General features: G+C 39.7%; 1 protein-coding gene across 1 annotated transcript in view; it reads left to right on the top strand.

The window, feature by feature from the left end:
• CUNH10orf67 (chromosome unknown C10orf67 homolog) overlaps positions 1 to 14,148 on the top strand; it is a 125,845-nt gene that overhangs the window by 38,792 nt on the left and 72,905 nt on the right. Inside the window, exon 8 of the mRNA XM_090267368.1 lies at positions 5,177 to 5,242. Coding sequence (XP_090123494.1) covers positions 5,177 to 5,242 — 66 coding nt within the window. The remainder of the gene's footprint in view (positions 1 to 5,176; positions 5,243 to 14,148) is intronic.

Raw genomic sequence — 14,148 nt, 5'->3', positions numbered from 1 at the left:
CATCGTCGTCGGCAGCCGTCCTTCTCAAGAGACGATGGTGTAGCTTCTTAAGTGCCTATCTGCACCGCCGAGAATGGTTGTGCAGTCCGACTCGGGAGTGACACGGTATCTGTCTCCTCCCGTGTTGAATCGACATCTTGCGATGACGCTGGAGTGTCCTCTCCAGTGAAGCTGAAGCTACAGAGCCTGGGCAGGGTGATATGGAGGGTCTGCTGTTGCCCATGCAGCAGACCCCCCCTCTCTTCGCAGCTGAGGGATCCAAGGGAAAGACGGAGTCAATACAGCTTGGCTTCAGGTGCGCCGCAGGAGTTGCCGGTGTTGATTACAACGTCAAACCACCTTAGGGACTCCGGCTCCGGATTTTCTGTCGGGGTTTACTCCCTTAGCCTTTCCCCTGAGGAGGTATGCCGCAAGGCAGCGGAGGTTTGGAGTCAGAGTTTCCCTTCTCCTTAGCCTTTCCCCTGAAGAGGTATGCCGCAAGGCAGCGGAGGTTTTTTGGAATCAGAGTTTTCCTTCTCTGATGTGCCCTGACTGGAAGATCGAACCAGCGACACTTAGCTCACAGGCCGACGCTCAATCCACTGAGCCAAACCAGCCAGGGCAATATATATATATATAGTGTATTTTTACACACACACACACACACACACACACACAGAGGGCCCTGCTGTGGAGGAAACCAAGTCTAGAAGGAGAGATTAAACTATAGAGCAATGTGATAAGGACTATAATAAAAGTATGCATGTAGAGAAGAGATGCCTGGCTTTACCTGGAAGGTTCTATGAGGGTTCACAAAGAGTTCCACACTTACTTCACACTCTTATTTGAGCTGATTTTTCCAAATAGGTAAGAGATGGGTATGAATGTGAATATATAATGTGTGACATACATTTGTGGACCTGCTTGTGATTTAGTATGGCTAGAGTATGAAGCAGGAATCTGGTGAAACCATGTGCTGAGTATTTATGTTGGGAAGAGGGGAAATCTGGGGTATGTGGAAGAGGTAAACAGGAAATGGAAGAATGGAAAGGGGAGCTCAGAATAAGTCACAAGTTCCTTTTTTAGCTGTGAATGCAATTAAAAGTAAGTTGAAAAGAAGACTGAATTTAGGAAGGCTGACCTCTTGGCATCTGTCTGGCCTAAGAACTATAAATTATGAGGTTCAGTAGGTTTTTTGTTTTAATTCCAATAATCTAATAAAAGCTGAATCTGTATTCCAGTTGTGGTCACAATAAGAATTTCTTTCTGGGAGGGAGACAGAGCAGTATTCAGAGATTACAGCCCAGGGCATGATCAGCTTCAGGATGCAGACATCAGATAGTACCACAGCGGGGCTCGCCCAGCCTGGGGTGCGAGGGATCAGTGAAGGTTGGAGGACACTGAGCTCACTCCTGGAACAGAGGGTAGAGTTCCAGGAAAGGATGAGAGGAATGTGGCACACATGAAAGGGAAGTAAGTGCCTGTGATTTGCAATAGCTAAAAGGCATGTGAGAATAAGCAGCGGTGTTGAGAAGCAGGACACATGGCAGAGAATTATTATTCATTCCAAGAGGTTTGGAATGACCTTCTGAGTGCACTGGTGAGACCTGAACATTGGGGCAGGATTTGATTTGTGTTGTCTAAAGAAAACAAATGGGAGGGAGGAAAATCTGGAGCGAGAGAGGCCAGTTAAGAAGTTACTTGGATAAACCATTGAAACTATCAAGTCCTGAAACCGAATGAGGACAGTGACATTGGGGATGTTGGGAAGGGATGCACTCAAGAGATGCTTAGGCAGCAACAGCTGTGGTCATGGGTAAGGTTGGAGGCCTGAGAGATTAAGGAGAGAGAGAAGTTAAACTGGTTAGCATTCAGGTGAAAATGAGAACCGGATGGTAGAGCAGAGGGAGAAGCAGGAGAGGGCATTTCAGAAGCCATCAGGAAAGAGTCTCAAAAAGGAAGGAAACACAGATATCAAATGCTGCCTGCAGGCTAGGTGTGCTAAAGACCAAAAAGGGATGATCAGACAATTTAGCTGTGGTAACAAAATGACCTGTCATGTCAATGAGAGTGATTTTATTGGGATGGTGGAAGAAGCTGAGAAGAGTGGTCAGTGCAGAAGTGGAGGCAGTGAGCACGCACGCTCTCTAGCAGGTCAGCTGTGGATGGCCTGGGGGAGGTAGGGAGCAGTTGGACGGTGAAATGGGGTTGAAGGTGTATTTTTAAATGATGTTGATGGAAAAAAGAATGAGGGTAAAAGAACAACAGAGAGAGGACAATACTGATGAGAGATCTAAGGAGGCAGGCAGGATTGGGGCTAATGACCTTGGTATTTGCTGGTAATTGACCCCCACTGGAAACTTGGTGACATTTCTTTTCAGACCAAGGTATGATGACGCCACACAAAATCTTTTCCTTTCCTTCTACTCATCTCATTTCTTTATTTTTGGTGACTCTGCTCTCAACTTCCCACATCTTCAACTACACTCCTCACCCCACACTTCTGAGGCTCTCATCTAGCCAATTCTCCAGCCCTGCTCGGGGACTACCCTGTGCTACTGGAGACAACCCAGTCCTTGTCTTTTGGTGACATTGCAAACATATTGGGTTTTAACCCAGAGTAGCTGGGCCCTCCCTCTGCCCATTATTTCACATGGATCTAATAATACCCTTTCTTACTGCCTGCCACAGCCCTTCCAATCTTCACTGCTTTTCTCAATTCCAGTGCTCCATTCCTCTGCACTACGTGCTCCCTAATTCACAGAGAATATCATGGACACTTGGATTTTTTTTTCCTCCTTGGTACTTTCTTACTCTGTCACTTAGCTTATCTTAACTGCTTGTCATCAGAAGAGGAGACATTCTTCTTTGCCCTGACTCCTCTTTCCACCTGCTCGCCTGACTCCATCTCTTCCTTATTCTCTTCTGGGACATTTCTTCATCAGCCTTTTACTCTCTTGCGCCTTTCAAAGCCATTGTGCCCTTCACTGTTCTTCAAATATCATTTAAAAGAAAAACAGCCCCTATTTTACTCTCCTGCTGCTAGTTTTTCCTGTTGATCAGGTCACAATGAGGTTCATATTGCCCTTAATCTTTTTCCTTCTGGAATTTTCTGCTGTACATGACAGAACTATGCCCTATATCACAGGTGCCTTCTACAGCAATGCCTACGTCTGATCTTTGACACACTTCTTCATCCCTTCCTAAGCAGCATCTGCCAGTGGCTTCCACTCCTCCATCTTCCCCTGAAAGACAATTCTTGGGGATTCTTGGTCTTCCTTTTTTTTGTGGCTGACCTCAGACTCTCCCATAACTGGCACACCTGTTTACCAGTGACTTTTAAACCTTTCTCTCCCACTTAAGGTTTTCTCTAAACACGACCTCCTTAATTTCAACTCTGTCTTCATTTTCAATTTGAATATTAGTTGTACAGGGAAGACTTCTTTGATAGACCCCATCAATCCCCTGTGGAAATTAGGGACCCCTCTGCTCTCCCACATTCTTGGGACTATTTCCTCCCTTCAAGTCAGGAACTAAGTCTTCTTTTTGCTTATATTCTAATCAGCCCTCAAAAATATTTGCTGAAAAATGTCAAAACTTGAACTCATCATCCCTCAAATCTGGATTCTGCTGTGCTCCTCATTTAAATTAATGACATTGCCATCTATCCAGAGCAGATGACAAATCTAGAGTCATTATCTACTCTCTCCTTCATATCTCATGTCTAATTGGTAACCAGGTCTATAGACTTTCCTTCCGACATTTGTCTCAAATCCCCTTTCTCTGCAACAGCATTGTACAGGTTTGGCTGAGGCCCTCATCACTTGCACAGTTTTCATGTTCTCATCTCCATTCTTCTTCCTTTTCATGTCTAGCTTCCATGCTGCCTCCATGGTTATCGCATCCCCTGATCTAATATGCTGAAACCTTCGGTGGTCCCCCATTGCCTTCGGTATCAAATCAGGCTACCCCAACATGTACTGAGTGATTTTTAAATGTCATGAACAGCTAAACACTTTTTATTTGCTGTCTCAAATTCTTTCCACAATAATTCTTTAGTATCCTAATTTTACAGATGAGAAAACTAAAGCTTGAAGCATAGAAGTAACTTATCCACACAGCTAGTAAGCGGCAGAGCTTTGATTTGAACAGAATCATTGCTTCATTCTGCCTTCCCTTCCTAACTGTGGCGAGCACTACACCTCATAATATTACTTAATATTATTCCGTTCTCCCTTCATTTCCAGCCATTTCTGTGTGTAAGCACCCTGGGTCTCACAACACCAAAGATTTCCCAATTCTTCCATTCCATGCTTGTCTGTGGTTTATTTGTTGGCTGTTTTCTCCACCTTCCTCCTTCTCCAACTTATTGAATTTCTACTTATTCTTCAAGACCCTTGTCAATGACTATTTATGTGAAGTTAACACCAGGAATAGCATATCTTATTATAATTATTGTTTCTATGTTATGTGGATTTTTATGCTTTTTGACTACCCAAACATTTGATTTCACATTTGTTCTGTGTTTTACAGTTGTTTCACATTGCTCTCCCACCATACTGCCAATGCTTCCAGGGAAGGGATCTGCTCTAGTTCATTTTCATACTTCCATAGTGAACAAAATGCCTGGCATCTAAAGGGTGTTTCCTACATGTTAATTAAATTAATGAATATAATAATTGATTGAAGGGATGTCAACACCCAGGGTTGAATTTTATCAGTATATACCATACACGAATTTAAAATACTGAGGCAAGTCAGAAGCACAGTGGCCCTTGCAGTATATGACTTATGGCTGTTTTCAATTGCATGAAATATGGCTTGCTATGGCATATGAATATAGCACAGAAACCCAAAATAAGAAATGGGTTCTATAAAGAATAAGTTTTTCTTTATGTCAAACTAGGACTTGCTTTATTATGTATTGATATCACATGTTTGGAGGTGAGGTGGGAAAGCTTGTAAATAAGTTGGTGTTTTCTGTGTATATTTTGCTTGCTAATATGACAAAAATATAATAATTATATGGTATTATATTATCATTACATGGTAATCTGTAGACATTTAATTTTTTTTCTTTAATCATATTGGGATCCATTTTTCTCATATTCAGAATCAAAATATATTTCAATAAAATTTTTTCAAGGGTAAATTCAGCTGTTCTGTGTTTTAATCAAAATTTAATGTTCTCTTTCAGTTAACTGATGGTAGAGACAAATTAAGATTTGAGCTTGATGCTGAAAAATCATTAGTTCAAGAAATGGTAAGATGATTTACATTATTTCCTAATAAATTTGAATTCAAGAATTTAATTTAATCACAAGAGTTTTATAAACTGTATTTGTAACTGTTTATTGTGATCTATTCCTTTCCTTTCATCAATAATCTAAGTGCATGTGTAATTTTAAACATTTTAAAATGATCATTTGAGTAGTACTATGATGAATATACTTACTATGTAGAAGAGTCTTACATAAATAGTATTATAATTTAAAACAGTGCACAAAATTTTTGAATTTCAATATGAAGAAGAAAAACACAAATATGAGAGCCCAGTATTTCGAAGGATTTGCTATTTTTAGTTACAAATTGCCATAAGTGACAACAAAAAAAGAGCCCAGTTACCCAGTTAGATATTTTGGCATTCTGTGTTAGTCTCATAAGAAAACACTGCCTTTTTATGTTCTTTTAAGAGAACTTTCCAGACGGCTGGTCTTTTATTTTATCAGTTGACTACCCGCCCCCCAGACCCCTCCCCACTCAACCCCCTACCCAGTTTATGGGGTTGTACTTTGGCTTTCAACTGATTATGACTAGTATGTCTTTGTTACAGTAAACTGACTGTGTTTATTATAATCAAAAATAAAACACAGCTTGACTTGCGTTCTAAATGTGCTTGAAAAGAATATGATACTGTTTAGAAGAGAAAAGGTTGTTCATAGGAAATCAACACCACTTCAGATATTGAAACATTCCCCTTTTTACAGCTTGTCACACTTTGTGCCAAGTCATGACTGTTTTTCTAACTCTGTTTTGTTACTCTCGGCACCATGTGTTTTGGGTTCCTTGTCATAGAAATTAATGCAAAACAATGCTCCTGGACTACAATGAGGCCTTCTATGAAACCAACTTGTGAATGCAGGCAAGGAAAAAAATGATGGTTAGCTAGTCACAGAAACCATGTGTTAACAAATATGTTATTCTGAGCCCTTTACTTTTAAAGACCTGGCATATAAAATTCAGCTTCATTATTTGCGTATACGTGGTGGATCAGTTCTGTCCCACCCTACCCTGTTCTTTCCAAAGTCCAGGAGTTACTTCTGAAAACAACTAAATGTACATGTTGTCATTAAACTGGAAAGTGCTATTATAGAGTGGGAAGCAAATGTTATATGGTCAGTTTCTTAGCAATGTTAGACACAAAGTTAAACTACATAATCCGGAAGTTTGTGCCTATACCAGAAACAGAGGCCATAAATTTTGAATCACTTTTTCTCTTTATTTGAACTGTAAGCAGTTAACTGGTGCTATCCTATTGCCCACAGGGGAATCGACCACCTTTTATTTTGTTGTTTAGGAGTTTGTTGAACCCGCTTGTTGCCAAGCAGCAAGATCTTTCATCACAAACCCCACAACAGCACAAGAGCCTCAGTACCTCAGAACTAGTTTGGGGATCCATGTTTTCAGTGGAGGAAGTAAGCTTATGAGCAAGGTTTCCATGGCATACCTTGGGGCCCAGCAAGGTCACTATTTGATGCCTATTATCCCCCACAGCCAAGACATTTTGTTATTCACTGGGATGGAGGCTGGCTTTGTGGCTACTTGGACTTCCTTTGTTTCTTGCCAGAGTGCTTTATTCTAGAAATGAAGATTTGTGATTTTGCCTAGATGGAGGTATGGGAAAAGGTAGAGTAACCAGAGTCATTTTGTAAAAATTAAAATCTGTCTCACTGAAGGACTTCTGTTCCATGCTTGCTTATATAGTTTAGTTTCTGGACTATTAAAAGCCTAGTTTAAAAGTCATAGAGCTGGTAGTAAAAAGGTTTGATCAATAAGTATAGGTAAGCAATAAAACATTTTAAGATTGGCTTTGAGGGAAGCATGTGGAATAATTTTATATTTTCCTGTGATTCCTACATTTAGTGGCTTATGACATTGTATTAATTTTAAGTATATAACAAAATGATTATATATACATATATATATACATACATACATATATATATATGTTGCAAAATGTTACCATGATAAGTTTAGTTAACATCAACTGCCACACATAGTTAAAAAGGCTTTTTGTGATGAGAACTATTAAGATTTATTTTCTTTTTTTTTTTTTTTTTAATTTTTTTATTTTGGTTTTTCAATTACAGTTGTCCCCTTTTCCCCCAATTTCTCTCCCCCACGCAACCCACCCCCTCTCCCACAATCATATCCCTCCCCGTTGTCCATGTCCATGAGTCTTTCATACAGGCTCTTTAATTAAACCCTTCCCTTACTTATCTCCCTTCTCTCCCTCTCCCCTCCCCCCTATTGACTGCTATTCTGCTCTTTGTTCTATTTAGTTCCTTTGTTTGTGTTGTTCTTTAGTTTCCTGTATTAGGTGATATCATATGGTATTTTTCTTTCTTTGCCTGGCTTATTTCACTAAGCATAATTCTCTCTAGTTCCATCCATGTTGTTGCAAATGGCAGGAGTTCCTTCTTTCTTTCTGCTACATAGTATTCCACTGTGTAAATGTACCACAGTTTTTTGATCCACTCATCTACAGATGGGCACTTAGGTTGTTTCCAGCACTTAGCTATTGTAAACAGTGCTGCAATGAACATAGGGGTGCATAAGTTCTTTTGAATTGGGGTTTCAAGATTCTTCGGGTATAATCCTAGTAGTGGAGTCATTGGTTCAAAAGGCAGTTCCATTTTTAATCTTTTGAGGTAATTCCATACTGTTCTCCATAGTGGCTGCACCAGTCTGCATTCCCACCAACAGTGCAGTAGGGTTCCCGTTTCTCCACATCCTCGCCAGCACTTGTTGCTTGTTGATTTGTTGATGATGGCCATTCTGACTGGTGTAAAATGGTATCTCATTGTGGTTTTTATTTGCATCTCCCTGATGGCTAATGATGTTGAGCATTTTTTCATGTGTCTATGGACCTTCTGTATGTCCTCTTCGGAGAAGTGTTTGTTCAGGTCCCTTGCCCATTTTTTAATTGGGTTGTTTGTTTTCTTGATGTTGAGTCGTATCAGCTCTTTATATATTTTGGAAATCAGTCCCCTGTCTGTGATGTCATTGGCAAATATGTTTTCCCATATGGTTGGTTTCCTTTTCATCTTGCTGATGTTTTCTTTTGCTGAGCAGAAACTCTTCAGTTTGATGTAATCCCATTTATTTATTTTTTCCTTTATTTCTCTTGCTTTAGGAGATGTATCCGTGAAGAGATTGTTACGTGAGATATCTGATATTTTCTTGCCTATGTTTTCCTCTAGGACTTTTATGGTGTCACGGCTTACATTTAAGTCTTTGATCCATCTTGAGTTTATTCTCGTGTGTGGTGTAAGTTGGTGGTCTAGTTTCATTTTTTTGCAGGTCCCTATCCAGTTCTCCCAGCACCATTTGTTAAAGAGGCTCTTCTCACTCCATTTTATGTTCCTTCCTCCTTTATCAAAGATTTGTTGACCATAGAGGCCTGGGTTTATTTCTGGACTCTCTATTCTGTTCCACTGATCTATATGTCTGTTCTTATGCCAGTACCATACTGTTTTGATTACAGTGGCTTTGTAGTATTGTTTGATATCTGGTGTTGTGATTCCTCCTGCTGTGTTCTTCTGTCTCAAGATTGCTTTTGCTATTCGGGGTCTTTTTTGGTTCCATATGAATTTATGGAGTATTTGTTCTAGGTCTGTGAAATATGTCATTGGTATTTTAATAGGGATTGCATTGAATTTGTAAATTGCTTTGGGTACTATGGCCATTTTGATGATGTTGATTCTTCCCATCCAAGAACATGGTATTTGCTTCCATTTATTTGTTTCTTCCTTAATTTCTTTCTTCAATGTTATGTAATTTTCAGAGTACAGGTCTTTTATCTCTTTGGTTAAGTTTACTCCTAGGTACTTTATTTTTCTTGTTGCTATAGTAAATGGTATTTTCTTTTTTGTCTCTGTCTCTGCTATTTTATTGTTGGTGTACAGAAATGCCTTAGATTTCTGTATATTTATTTTGTACCCTGCGATTTTGCCAAATTCACTTATTATATTGAGTAGTCTTTTAGTGGAGTTTATAGGATTTTCTAGGTATACTATCATGTCATCTGCATATAATGAAAGTTTCACTTCCTCTTTCCCAATTTGGATGCCTTTTATTTCTTTTTCTTGTCTGATTGCTGTGGCTAGGACTTCCAACACTATGTTGAAAAGGAGTGGAGAGAGTGGACAAACTTGTCTAGTTCCTGAGTTCAGGGGGAATGCTTTCAGTTTTTGTCCATTGAGTATGATGTTGGCCTCAGGCTTCTCATATATAGCCTTAATTATGTTAAGATATGCTCCCTTTATTCCCATTTTGCTGAGTGTTTTCATCATAAATGGGTGTTGTACTTTATCAAATGCTTTTTCTGCATCTATTGATATGATCATGTGATTTTTGTCTTTCATTCTGTTTAGGTGATGTATTATATTTATTGATTTGTGAATATTAAACCATCCTTGCATCCCTGGAATGAAGCCCACTTGATCATGATGTATGATCTTTTTGATGTATTGCTGGATCCTGTTTGCCAATATTTTATTGAGGATTTTAGCATTGATGTTCATCAGTGATATTGGCCTGTAGTTTTCTTTCTTTGTTGTGTCTTGACCTGGTTTGGGGATTAGGATAATACTGGCTTCATAGAAAGAGTTTGGGATTTTCCCCTCTTCTTGGATTTTTTGGAACAGTTTGAGGAGGATAGGAGTTAGTTCTTCCCTGAATGTTTTGTAGAATTCGCCTGTGAAGCCATCCGGTCCAGGGCTTTTGTGTGCCGGGAGATTTTGGATTATTGTTTCAATTTCCTTTTTTGTTATTGGTTTGTTGAGACTTTCCACTTCTTCTTGATTTAGTTTTGGGAGGTTGTATGTTTCTAGAAATTTGTCCATTTCTTCTAGATTGTCAAATTTCTTGTCATACAGTTGTCTGAAGTAATTTCTAACTATCATTTGTATTTCTGAGGTATCAGTCGTGATTTCTCCTCTTTCATTTCTGATTTTGTTTATTTGTGTCTTCTCTCTTTTTTTCTTGATTAGACTGGCTAGTGGCTTGTCGATTTTGTTGATTTTTTCGAAGAACCAGCTCCTAGTTTTGTTGATCTTTTGGATTGTTTGTTTAGTCTCTATGTCATTTAGTTCTGCTCTGATCTTGATGATTTCATTCCTTCTTCTTGCCCTAGGCTTTGTTTGTTGTTGTTGTTCTAGTTCTTGTAGCATTGTGGTTAGGTTTTTTATTTGAGATTCTTCTAGCCTTTTCAGATATGCCTGTATTGCTATAAACTTCCCTCTCAGGACTGCTTTTGCTGTGTCCCACAGGTTTTGGGTTGTTGTGTGCTCATTATCATTAGTTTCTAGAAATTTCTTGATTTCTTCTTTGATGTCATTGTTAACCCATTCATTATTTAATAACATGTTATTCAATCTCCATGAGTTTGGGTGTCTTTGATTTTTTTTTCTGAGGTTGATTTCTAGTTTCAGGGCATTGTGATCTGAAAAGATGCTTGATATGATTTCAATTTTCTTGAATTTGTTGAGGCTTGTTTTGTGACCTATCATGTGGTCTATCTTTGAAAATGTCCCATGTGCACTTGAAAAGAATGTATATTTTGCTTCTTTGGGGTGAAAAGTTCTATATATATCAGTTAGATCCATGTGGTTTAGTGTGTTGTTCAATGCCTGTATATCCTTGGTGTTTCTTTGCTTTGATGATCTGTCTATTGTTGATAATGGAGTGTTGAAGTCCCCTACTATGAGTGTGTTGTTGTTGATATCCTTTTTGTGGTCTTCTAGTATTTGCTTTATGTATTTGGGTGCTCCTATGTTGGGTGCATATATGTTTATCAAAGTCATATCTTCTTGATGGATTGTTCCTTTAAGTATTATGAAGTGTCCTTCTTTGTCTCTTTTTATTGTCCTTGCTTTGAAATCCATTTTGTCTGATATGAGAACTGCTACCCCGGCTTTTTTTTCCGGTCCGTTTGCTTGGAATATTTTTTTATATCCCTTTACTTTCAGTCTGTGTAAATCTTTTGTTTTGAGGTGTGTTTCTTGTAGACAGCAAATATGTGGGTCCTGTTTTCTTATCCATTCCGTTACCCTATGTCTTTTAATTGGAGCATTTAATCCATTTACATTTAAGGTTATTATTGACGTGTATTTATTCATTTCCCTTTGTACCTCTGTTCCTCTCCTCTCTTGTTTTTTCCTTCTTTTTTTCTTAGAACAGTCCCTTTAGCATCTCTTGCAATGCTGGTTTGGTGGAGATGTATTCTTTCAGTCTTCCTTTGTCTGAGAAACTCCTTATTTCACCTTCTATTTTGAATGAGAGCCTTGCTGGGTAGAGTATTCTTGGTTGTAGGCCTTTGTTTTTCATTTCTTGAAATATTTTTGACCATTCCCTTCTGGCTTGTAATGTTTCTGTTGAGAAATCAGTTGATAGCCTTATCAGAGCTCCCTTGTATGTTATTTGCTGCTTTTCTCTTGCTGCTTTTAGGATTCTCTCTTTGTCTTGGAATGTTGCCATTTTAACTATGATGTGCCTTGGAGTGGGTTTTTGGGGGTTCCTCTTGATTGGAACTCTCAGTGCTTCTTGGACTTGCATAGCTTTTCCTCTCATCAGGTTCGGAAAATTTTCTGTCACTATTTCTCCTATCAGATTTTCAATTCCATGTTCCTTTTCTTCTCCCTCTCGTATTCCGATGATTCTTAAATTATTTTTCCTAATGCTATCCTGTAATTCCCTTACATCTTGTTCATATTTTTTCAATCGTTTTTAATTTTGCTGTATTGTCTGGGAGTTTTTCTCTACATTATCTTCTAACTCACTAATCCGATCCTCTGCTTCGTTAAGTCTGCTTTTGACTGATTCTACTGTGTTTTTCAGTTCAGAGATTGTATTCTTAAGTTCTTCCTGGTTCCTGTTAACAATTTCTATGTCTTTTTTTATGCTGGTGTAGTTCTCTGCCAGTTCCCTGTAATTTTCTTGGAGCTGCTGGTAACTTCCTTGAAGGTTGTCATAGTTGATTTTAAGGATGTCGAGTATATTGAGCTTCTTTACCACCATTGTTTTGAATTCCATGTCTGACATTTGGGCTATGTCTATTTCGTCTATCTCTCTTTCTGAGGATTCCTCTTTTCTTTTCATTGAGGGGTTATTTTTGCGTCTTACCATGTTGGATTCTTTTTGTTTTTATTTATTTATTTATTTATTTGGGGGGGGTAGTCTGCTTTGACTTTCCTCCTTTGTGGTGTAATATTCTTTATCGAAGGTCTGGGAGTTTCAGTGGTGCAGTCTCTTTGATATCCTGAGCCTGATGTTCTTGAGTTACCCTTTATGTCGTTTGTTTATGCTGTTCGGTTATATTTCAGATGTTCTTTGATAGGATCTTCCTTCTGGCTACTTGGTTGAGAGTCACTCTATCTGCTTTGTCTTGAGTTCTTTTGTGGATATGCTGTTAAAGACATAAACACACAGCCCAGGCAGGAGACCCACACCCTCAGAAAGTATACCCCACTCTATCCTGCTATCGTTAGCCAACTAGCCCATACTAATATTAATGTAAAGAGATTTGAGCTTTTATACTATAAGAAGAATAGATAAGAGTTGATTTGGGGGAGGAAAAATATAATTTTTGATAGAGGGGTTGATAGATTAATAATAGTTGAGACTGTGCAAGCCAGTTAGTAATATTTACATTGTATGTTAATAAAAATAGAAGAAAAGGATAGAAAAATACATAGTATAGTAAGAAAGTGGGATTGTATTGTATTTGGGTTTATATAGTAATTATATTATATTATTTAGAGTGATAGGGGGCTAAGCTAGACACACAAACGAATAAACCACGATTAAAGAGAAAGGATGAGAAGGAGAGGTTATATGCAACACGTTAGAGATAAAGTTTGTTATTATTGGAAGAGGTGAAGGAAAAACACCCCCCCAAAAAAATCCCCAAGAAAATAGAAGAAAGAAGAGAGAAAGAGAAGAAAATAAAAAATTTACCACAAAACCCCCCTTAAAAAAAAACCCCAAAAGGGAAGAAAGAAAGGAACAAAGAAAGATTGAAAAGAAAGAATAAAGAAGAAAGAAAGAAAAAAGAGAGAAAAAAAATTAAAAAAAAATATATATATATATATACCCCCCCAAAAACCCCCAAAAAAACCCCAGGAAAAGAATAAAGAAAGAAGGAAAGAAAAGAAATAATTAAGAAGAAAGAAAGAACAAGGGAGAAAAAATTTGGGAGAAAAAATTTGGACAAAAAAAAAAAAAAATCGATGTTTTTACTCCGTTTTAGCCTTGGTGTGTTGCCTTCTTTTTCTGGGTCTGCAGCTGGTCTAGTGTGGCAAGTCAGAGGTTCTTGTTTTTTGCAGGACTGGTGTGCGCCCCCGGTTGCCGCTATGGTGCGCGCCCGCGGTTGCCGGCACGGCGCGCTCCCTTGCTGCTTGCTGGAGCCAGTTGAGGTGCCCTTGCGCGCAAGCCCCTGTGCTCTCGGGCGGCCCGAGAGTTTGCCCCGCGGTTGGAGCCCACTGCTGCCGGGCCGCGGCGGTTCCCAGTTCGCGCCGAGGTGTCCCTGCCCGCGCGGGCGGCCCGAGCGCTTTCCCCGGGATTGGCTCCTGCTTTCGCTGGGCCGCGGCGGTTCCCCGTTCGCGCCGAGGTGTCCCTGCCCACGCGGGCGGCCCGAGAGCTTTCCCCGGGATTGGCGCCAACTGCCCCCGGGCTGAGGTGCTTTTGCGCTCGCGCGCCGCCCCGTGCGCCGCCCCGTGCCCTCAGTCCCGCTGAGCCGAGCTCCGGGAGTTGGTCTCTCGCCTCTTAGGGCAGGGCCAGGGACACTTGTGCTCAGTGGAATCGAGCATCCGTGGGTCGCCGCCTCCCGCTGTTCCCGTGCTGCAGCTGCCCACCTTCCCTCACCCGTCTGGGTGGGCACAAACAGAG

The sequence above is a fragment of the Furipterus horrens genome, unplaced genomic scaffold (genome assembly GCF_987537825.1).
Source record: "Furipterus horrens unplaced genomic scaffold, mFurHor1.1.pri manual_scaffold_2, whole genome shotgun sequence".
NCBI lineage: Eukaryota > Metazoa > Chordata > Mammalia > Chiroptera > Furipteridae > Furipterus > Furipterus horrens.
Note: the sequence above shows the minus strand (reverse complement) of the source record. Positions and strands in the feature narration are given on the sequence as shown.